The sequence below is a fragment of the Penaeus vannamei genome, chromosome 18 (assembly GCF_042767895.1).
Source record: "Penaeus vannamei isolate JL-2024 chromosome 18, ASM4276789v1, whole genome shotgun sequence".
Lineage (NCBI taxonomy): Eukaryota > Metazoa > Arthropoda > Malacostraca > Decapoda > Penaeidae > Penaeus > Penaeus vannamei.
In genome coordinates this window covers 26815450-26825449 of record NC_091566.1, presented here as the reverse complement: position 1 = coordinate 26825449, position 10000 = coordinate 26815450, and the positions used below count along the sequence as shown (strand labels likewise).

At 43.1% G+C, this 10000-nt stretch overlaps 1 protein-coding gene across 3 annotated transcripts in view; it reads left to right on the top strand.

Annotated features, from left to right (window-relative positions):
- The window catches only part of LOC113824790 (chaoptin), a 63393-nt gene that overhangs the window by 42017 nt on the left and 11376 nt on the right, over positions 1–10000 (top strand). For all 3 annotated transcript variants that reach the window (XM_070133053.1, XM_070133052.1, XM_070133054.1), the window contains 2 exons: positions 4314–7379; positions 9380–9721. In XM_070133053.1, the coding sequence (XP_069989154.1) occupies positions 4344–7379; positions 9380–9721 (3378 nt within the window). In that variant the 5' untranslated portion in view covers positions 4314–4343. The remainder of the gene's footprint in view (positions 1–4313; positions 7380–9379; positions 9722–10000) is intronic.

Below are 10000 nucleotides of genomic sequence, written 5' to 3'. Positions count from 1 at the left end.
AGATAGAAAGTCGCGATTCAAGGAGCTTCGTTTTTTTTTATTCTTCTTCTTCGGTTTTCTTGTCTTTTGGAGTATTTTAGGGCGCCTGATGGAAGGGTATTCGCCGTGTCTGTGCCCACACCCTCTCTCTTTCTTCTCTTTCTCTCTAAAATATATGTGAATATATGTGTATAGATATGCTTATATTTATATTCATACACACATTCATATGTATGTGCATTTATGTATGTCTTTGTGTGTATGTGCGTATACATATACTTGCGGACGTGTTGCATTTCTCGCCAGTCATTTTCCTAAGAGTTCTAGAGAGTAGCCTGACCTGCCGTTCTTACGCGAGCCGTGGCATGCGTGCGGGGCGATCGAAACGTCTCTCTGTGTTAAAGCGTGATGTCTGGCATGTGCGCGCGCGCACACACTCACACACACACATGTATGTGTGTGTGTGCATATATATATATATATATATATATATATATATATATATATATATATATATATATATATATATATATGTGTGTGTGTGTGTGTGTGTGTGTGTGTGTGTATGTGTGTGTGTGTATGTATGTATGTATATGTATATATACATTCATATATATACACACATTCCGATACTGTGCAATGCCATAATTGCTCGAATCAAGAAAAAACAAACGGCAATAAAGGAAAAAAGCGGAGACTCCCCGCGAGAGATAACGACCGCGAACAAGGAGCCTTTGGGAGCCTCGCCGCGCTGCCCTGAGGACGAGGCTCGCAATCTCCCAGATGTGAAAGCAGTTGGCGTGCGTGCGGCGCTGGGGGGGGGGGGGGGGGCGATGGGCAGCGAGATAGGGCCGGCCGAGGCAGCAGGACGCGGCCGTGTGCATGGGCGTGCTTACAGGAATGTTTGTGAATGCATGTAGGAATGTATGCTTGCAAGAACGTATGTGGGTGTATGAATATGCGCGCGCGTGCGTGTTTATATATATACACACACACACAGATATATATATATATATATATATATATATATATATATATATATATATAATACTAAAAAAATAGTAGATAGATGGAGGCTCAAAGTGATAGAGAGAGAGAGAGAGAGAGAGAGAGAGAGAGAGAGAGAGAGAGAGAGAGAAAGAGAAAGAGAAAGAGAGAGAGAGAGAGAGAGAGAGAGAGAGAGAGACAGAGACAGAGACAGAGACAGAGACAGAGACAGAGACAGAGACAGAGACAGAGACAGAGACAGAGACAGAGACAGAGACAGAGACAGAGACAGAGACAGAGACAGAGACAGAGACAGAGACAGAGACAGAAAGAAAGAAAGAAAGCAAGAAAGAAAAAAAGAAAGAGAGAGAGAGGAACCGAAAACAAGGAAGTGCGGAAACGAGTGTTCTACTGAGAGGCAGAACACACACCCCGACCCTCGACCTTTTTGACGTCCCAGGCACTGCCTCACTAGTGCTTTGCCTTTCATTATCTTTTCCATAGTGAACGTAAAACATTAATAAAGTAAAATTAGCGAAAACCAACGAAAGAGTGCAAGGAAAGGCGACTCTAAAGTGCAGGTACCTTGTATATGTACAATTGAGAATACATGAATTTATAAAATGGAAGGACTGCTACTGGACGCAAACTTAATTACACGCATAACGACAAACACGGAAGAACTGCAAATAGATGAAAGGAATTAAATAATAGCACAGAAGCTACATTATGATTACCATCATTATTGTTATAATCATCTCTATCATTATTGTTCTCATTATTGTTATTATTATTTTTGTTACCATTATTATTATCATTACCATTATTACTACTATTATTACCATTAGATAGTTCCTTTGATATCAAAATATTAATGCAAAAGATGACGCAGGAACGAACAACAGAAGAAGACTAGATCCAACTCAATCTATCGAACGAAATACAGATACGAAAGTGCGACCATCAACATTAAAAAAAGACAAACAAACAAATATAAGAGTAAACAAAAAGGAGCAAATGGAAATAAACAAAAGTGAGAGAGAAGAACGAGTCAAAAAAATGTATTTCAAATGGAAGGCCAAACACACTCGAGCTCAGTGTCCTCATAGACGCTCCCGTGCATAACGACCGCAGCGCTTGACAGATCGATGTCTTGGTATAGAAAATTCATCACCCAGCGTGCGTGTAGGAAGGTCACGGGGTCACCTGGGGTCGCGTGGGGTCCCCCCTGCTTACGCCCCGGTTTCTCAGGTTCAGATATCCCGCGAACCTCCCCTGCGGACTCTCAAGAGGAAAGAGTAATCAACAACTCATTCTTCTTGTTTGTTCTTGGTACGACCCCTTATTTGCGCGGACCCGAAGCCCATATGGGTCTTCATTACCCGAACGACGCCCGCGATGCCCTGTGACCTGCCTTATTTCCCCTCTGCTTTCTTCTTCCCCTTCTTCCTCTTGCTTTACCCTTCTCTTTCCTCTTCTCATTTCTTCTTTATGCTTCTCTTTCGTCCTTCCCCTCTCGTTTCTTTCTCATCCTCTGTCTTCCTTCCTCGTCCTCTCTTTTTTTCTTCCTCTATTTCTCCCTTTCCTTTTCCTTTCTTCATTCTAATTTTCCCCCTCTCTTTCTCACCCTTTCCCTCCTTCCCTGCACCTCTCCCTTCGAAATCCTCCGTGAACCCGAGAGGGGGAAGGGGAAAGAGAGCCAAGGATGAGGAAATCAAGCAATCATCCTTACCAGGTAGTAAACACACACCCCGTATAGCTTCCCCCACCCCTTTATTGCGAGGATAAATGGATTTTCCTTCGCCTCGCCACTAACGAGAACTGTGCCGTCAATCGTGAGTATTATTGTTAACAAATCTTGACTTTTGTCTCATGCCTGAACCTCTTTCGGTATTTCTTCAACCTGTTTCTTTGTCTTTCGTCCCCTTCTCCACTCACGCTTACCTCAACTCAGTTCGGATAAGCTGAGTATGTCTGCATGTCGGTGAACTTTGCAGAGCGAATGCATAATTGATTAAACAAACTTAATAAACATGTCACTGGCTCCTGCGTGATTAATGCTAGAACTTACAATGGAGCAAAGACTGCACTGAGGAAACATATTAACAGCCGGGATATGCGCCAGAAATAGGGTTTAGCATTTTCTACCTGTTTTCTCTCTCTCTCTCTCTCTCTCTCTCTCTCTCTCTCTCTCTCTCTCTCTCTCTCTCTCTCTCTCTCTCTGTCTCTCTCTCTCTCTCTCTCTTTCTCCCTCTCTCTCATTCTTCGTTCTTCCTCTCTTCCGTCTTCGTAGTTCTTTTCTCATTTGTAATATACATAACACGAATGTAATTAATGCCCGCGTGCCGTAACGTATGTTTCGACGTCTGATAACAGGTCATGGAAAAGGAGACTGAATAATTCTTACTTCAGTCTTGTTCTCCGAAGGCAGTACTTAATTAAAAGAGCTATCGAACGTCACGTGAAAATTCCCGAGCGCTATTATTTATAGTGAACGACACATCAATATATCGACCTCCAGAATGAATTATGTCAGAGCGCCTTTCTCTACGTCATCCTCACGGGTACTAGTTAGCACACAATGCTCCGAGGAGACAAAGTTATCGTTAAGGTAAGGAGGAGGGAAAGGAGGTAAGGAGGAGGGAAAGGAGGTAAGGAGGGGAGGAGGAAGAGGTAGGGGGGAGGAGGAAGAGGTAGGGGGAGGAGGAAGAGGTAGGGGGAAGGAGGAAGAGGTAGGGGGAAGGAGGAAGAAGGGGTAGGAGGGAGGAGGAAGAGAGAGGTTGGAGGAAGAAGGGGTAGGAGGGAGATGGGAGGCGTAAGAGGGAGGAGAAAGGGGTAAGGAGGAAGAAAAAGGAAGAGGAAGGAGGAAGGAAGGGTTAGGAAGAAAGAGGAGGGACCTGGGGAGGAGGGGGGGAAGGAAAGGCGAAGCGAGACCCCACCGAGGGAAGGCGAATGTTGAACTCCTCGGTTCGTTGAGTGTGACGGAACTCGCATGTCATTATCGTCTTTTTCCTCTTCTTGATAAACGCTGAGGCTTTCCGGCGTCGAGTTGCTGACCGTGTGACACCTGCCTTGATAATGGACAGGGTTCGTGTGGGGGAAATTTTGAAACATTATTTATGCCAACTATACTTACTGTATACAAGTACATGTATGCATACTTATATAAACATAAACACTGACATAGACATAAACATAGAAATAGGTTCAGACAGAGACAGAAACAGAGAGACGCACATACGTACACAAACATACGGAAAAAGTAATTTTAGCTCCCTTAGCTTTGTTAGTTTTTATAATAGTGAATTTAAGAAACCCCATTAAGCCTGCATTTTCTTTTATTTCAGATACAGCATGATTGGCAGCTGATCCTAAGCATGGATTGGCTGTACTTCACCACCCTCCTGGCGGCGTGGACGGCGGGGGGAAGCAGCTTGACCAGAGCCCAGGAGGTGTCTAGAACCGCGTGCCCTAGCTGGGAGGACAATCCGTGGTGCCCGTGTTACCATTTCGACGATGGGGTTTTCCTCGAGTGTCCTATGGTGTCTCTCAATAAAGTGTCCAGAGTCCTCGGTCTTGTTCAACGAGCTGTTAAATCCCTCAGCATATATGACTTAGACGCGAATGTAACAAAACTTCCACCAGGACTCTTTACATCCAGTGCCGGCGTTTCCAGCCTGCAAATATCCCACTCCGGTCTGCAGACCATCTCAGACGGCAGCTTTCAGGGGCTGGAAAACACTCTGGAAAGCCTAACAATCATGCACAGTCAACTCACAGCTGTGCCCCAGGCAGCTCTGCAGACGCTCACAAGATTGAGGGCACTGGACCTTGAGGCCAACAACATAACAGAACTTCAAAGTTTTAGTTTTTTCAAGTTGAAGTTGGTAAGTCTCAACCTCAAAGGAAATGGCATTAAGCTGATATCAGAGTATGCATTCGATGGACTCCATGAAACTCTGGAGGAGTTAAATCTTATGAACAACAAACTCAAACAACTCCCGATTCCAGCACTAAGACGCCTGAGTAAGCTCAGAACTTTAAAAGCAACCTGGAATCGCATATCCGATGTAATCAACGATGGATACTCTCGGCTCCCCGCACTTGAAGTGCTTGATCTCAGCAGCAACCACTTCACACAGTTGACAAGTTCCACCTTAGGCACGATGCCCGTTCTTCTCTCGCTTTCCATGTATATGAACGAGATTTCGCTTTTGTCAGGCGATGCCTTCGTTCAGAACACGAGGCTACAGACGCTTTATCTGAGCCACAATGATATCACTAATGTGGAGCCGGAGACCTTCACATACACCATCTACATCAGAGTCATTGATCTCGGCGACAACCATCTCCACTCCATCAGCAATGGAATGTTCAGGAACCTCCCAGAAATTCAGGAAATATTCCTCAACAACAATAATATTTTAAAAATTAAAAATGACACTTTTACAAATTCCACAAAGATCACGGTGTTATATCTTCAAAACAACGAAATTCACTCTATTGAAAGTGGAGCCTTTGCTAATCTGGAACTCTTATTTGACCTCCAGCTCAGTTCAAACAATTTGGTGCAGATTCCTGTGGGATTGTTCAGCACGACAAGAAGCTTAAGCTCATTAAGTCTGGACAACAACAGGCTCACAAGCTTGAACAAAGGCACATTTGCACATCTTGCTGAGCTTCGGGAGCTTCGGCTGCAGAACAACAGACTTACCAGAATAGAACGTGGAGTCTTTTTACCGCTGCCAAACCTTCTTGAATTACACCTCCAGAACAACAGAATAAAGTTTATTGAAAAAGAAGCATTTTCAATGTTACAAAATCTTCAACACTTGAATTTAGAGGGAAATAAATTGACTGAACTTCCTGATTCTCTTAGTCGGTACCCTGCAAATTTGATAACCTTGAAATTATCGAGAAATGAGATCAATACAATACACTCTGATGCATTTAGGGGCCAAAATAAACTTGAGATTTTTTGGCTAAATGATAATAATGTTACCAACATCACAAAGGGTATGTTAAGTGACCTGTCATCATTAAGGGAACTTTACCTCGAAAACAATCAAATTAGGCGCATAGAAGACAAATCATTTGAGACCATGAAGAAACTGAAGCAGCTTTCGTTGTCTAACAATGAACTGCAACACGTCAGCTCCTTGCTCTTTGAAGGACTGACAATGCTCGAGAGACTTAACATGGACGATAATGAGATCATGGACATCGAACCACAGACATTCCAGAAGTTGCCAAACTTGACCACTCTAGACCTCTCCAACAACCAGATCTTCGTGATAAGGCGTTACATGTTTGAGGGTTCGATACCTCTCAGGACACTCAATCTGAAAGGGTCAATGATTAACGAGATTGATCCTGATGCGTTTGCGGATCTCAGGTTCTTGGAGGAGCTGAACCTGAAGAAAAACATGCTTGTCAGTCTGCACAAACTCTATTTCAGAACACCGAGTATTAGGAACCTAAACTTGGCCGACAATCATTTCGATACGGTGGCTGAGGACTCCTTGTACGATCTGCCTAATCTAGACACTTTGGATCTAAGTGGATGCAGGTTGGAGAACCTTCCAGCTCATTTGCTGGCTGAAGCATCTGAGCTGAGGACTCTCAATCTGGCGAGAAACAGTTTTAGGTTTTTAACAGCAGCACTTTTCCAGAAAATGCGTAGATTAAGGGAGGTAGACCTTTCATACAACAACTTAACAAATCAGGTTATGACTTCGCTTGAAGGGTTAAGGAAACTGGAGCTTTTAACCCTGAATGGAAATCCACTTTCTTCTCTGAGTGGATCTCTGAATGACTTAACTGGCCTAAGGGAACTTTACCTGTCTAAAACAAATTTGAGGTCAATGGATAATACTGTTTTCTCCAAACTGAAGAATCTAAAGGAATTAGATCTATCAGAAAATCAACTCTCAGATTTACCCCCTGGTGTGTTCGCCAATCTGAGTATCACGAGGCTTAACCTAGCAGACAATATTTTCAGCCAGATTCCCAACGCCATGTTCCTAGATGGCATGGCTTCCCTCAGGACTCTCAACATGTCTGGCAATCCGATGAAGCGAGTTACGGGAATCCTGGTGGCGGGGGGACCTCCGCTCGCAGCCCTGGAGGAACTAGAGGCCTCGAGGACTAACCTTACAGTGTTGACGAGCCATGACCTCCTTCTGACCCCTTCCCTGCGCTCCCTCAACCTCGGACAAGCCTCAATTGCAAAGATCTCCCCAGGATGCTTCAGGAACCTCACGCAACTTACTCATCTCAACTTGGGCTTCAACCACCTGGAAATCCTGCCCCGCGAGAGGCTCAGGGGACTCAAGAGTCTCTCTCACCTCAACCTTACAGGAAATAGTCTCAAGAAGTTGGATCAGCTTCCTTCAGACTCGCATATGTTGAAGGCAAGTATCTTATGGGTTTTAAGTTTTTAGCACTGACTAATTTGTTAGTATTCACTTTCTTTCCCTTACTTACATTTGTTATGTCTCTTTCGTCACCTTGGAGACTAGGAACAGAAATGGAAAGACACTGTTCTGAAAGTGGCATGAGGAAATGTTTTTCACCACATAATATAGCTAGATGGAAGCATGCCGATGGTACTTCACAGTTACTGAGTTTGCACACTGGATACAGAAGTAATAATTCTTCTGATAGAGTGTAGAAAAGATGAAATTTCAGTGAGATGAAACAACGGTTGATATAAATGAAAGTAAAAGAAAAAATCATACCGGTTGGAAATATTTTCACTTATGTAGGTAGAGGATGTGATGCTCTATCTATTCTGTTCTTATTCAGAGTACAAACTGAATATAATAGTAATAATAATAATAATAATAATAATAATAATAATAATTATTATTATTGTTATTATTATAATAATGATAATAATAATTATAATAATAAAATGATAATAAAATAATAACAAAAATAATAATAACAACAGTAATTATAGTGATTATAATAATAAAAAATGAATAATAATAATACAACTGATAATAATAATAACCATTGTAGTAGAAGTAGTAACTAGCGCAGTATGTGGTAGAAGTGATGAATAAAAGGATGGTGATAATAGTGTTGATGAGGAAAAATCAATGATGATATTACCAAAAATAAGAAAATAGAGTGGAAAAGAAAAATTCTTAATTACATTTCCGGAAAGTTCAAAAGATGTTACGGAAGTTAGTGAGAGCTAATAATATGACGAACGACAGTAGATAAGATCTCCTTTTTAGTACAGTGAGGGTAAGTATATGTATTACCATTCTGTATGTAAGGTAAATATCTATGTCCTATTTGCATGGAGTTCCTGCACAACATCGGGCATCCCTGAATGGGGCTCCTCTTATAAAAGGATGCCTTCACACCAAGCCTTTCAGTAACCTCCAACACAGGACCGACACTTCGAATGGGTAGGCAGACCAGGGTAGTGTTAAGACCATTAAACTGTTTTATGTTAAGCCATCAACGGTCCTCTAGTTGCTTTTGGCTCGCCGTCAGAACCCTTCGACTTGATCCTGACAGTAATTTGTCCACTGCCTTGTCTTGCTCTCTGATGAAAAGATTAAGGTACGTTAAGAGTGCATCCGGACGTCTTGTAGTTTGGTCAATACAAATAGCTTTGCATTTTTTGCATTTTCCTCCCCCTTTCGTGCAATAAGCCTCGCAGTTTCCATTTCATATTTTGGTATAGTAGTTCTTATTTTGGTTCCCCATTTTTTTTTCGGGGAAGAGTAGCCTGCACAATTTTTTTCCTCCTGATTTCTCCATTGTCAGCATTGCAGCATTAGAGTTCTATTGGTATGATACATTAGACCCCATATGATAGCTTAGCAGTTCGACCTTCTCGTATGGCCTTAGAGCGGGCCTTGGCACTGTATGATTAAGGGTCTGTATGTCACACCAGCTTGTCCTTTATGTTCATCACCAGGATCGTAACATTTGCTTAGCTGTTGCTGGCACATAGATCACCAGCTGCACCACAAGACCCGTAGGTTGTTTTGTTAGCTTGTTTACCGAACGCGCCCTACTGTAGGATGAACTGGGATATTTGCTTATTTACTTACTTGGAATAACTAACTTGTAAAAGAAGGAAAGGAACGATTGGACTGGTCTTTGAAACGCCAATTTTGTTGCCATTTTATCTCCTTTTGAGGGGTGTTGTACCCAATTTTAGTTATGATATTTTGCTTCGTCTTGTTTGGCTATGGTAAGGCGAAGCTACTTTAATGGTTGATATATTTCCCAAATGCTTAATGCCGAATGAATTTAATTAACAGTCGTGTTACTGAATATGTCGAAAAGATCAAAGAAAAAACAATATATATGTACATTACATATATTTTCTCACTGAATAACGCAAATGTTTAACGCCTGTCCTCTACTGACGACGACCCCTTAGGTGCTGGACGCGTCGGGGAACATGCTGACGGAACTCGAGGAGTCCACCTTCAGGCACGGCAGCAGCATGGAGCGCTTGCTTCTTCAGAACAACTGGATCACCACCATCCACCCTCGGGCTCTCGCTCCGCTCAAGAGCCTCCAGCACCTCGACCTCACCAACAACTACATCGAGGAGCTGAACACCGTCGCCCTCAAGCCCGTCGAGAAGAGCCTGGTGACCCTCAAGCTCGGAGGAAACCCCTGGAACTGCGGCTGCGAAGTGAGTGAGCTGTGGTCGTGGCTGCAGGACCATCTATCGTACATCCCGGAGCCCGAGGTCGTGAAGTGCGAACTGCCGAAGGTAAGGTTCACGTCGGGAGTGGGGTGGGGTGGGGGTGGGGTGGGTTACACACACAAACACACACACTGACACAGATTCAAGAAAAGACACGGAAGCATTAGACACATGTTTACGATATGTCACATATCGTATACTGTAAGCAAACACACACACACACACACACACACACACACACACACACACACACACACACACACACACACACACACACACACACACACAGACACACAGACACACAGACACACACACACACACACACACACACACACACAGACACAC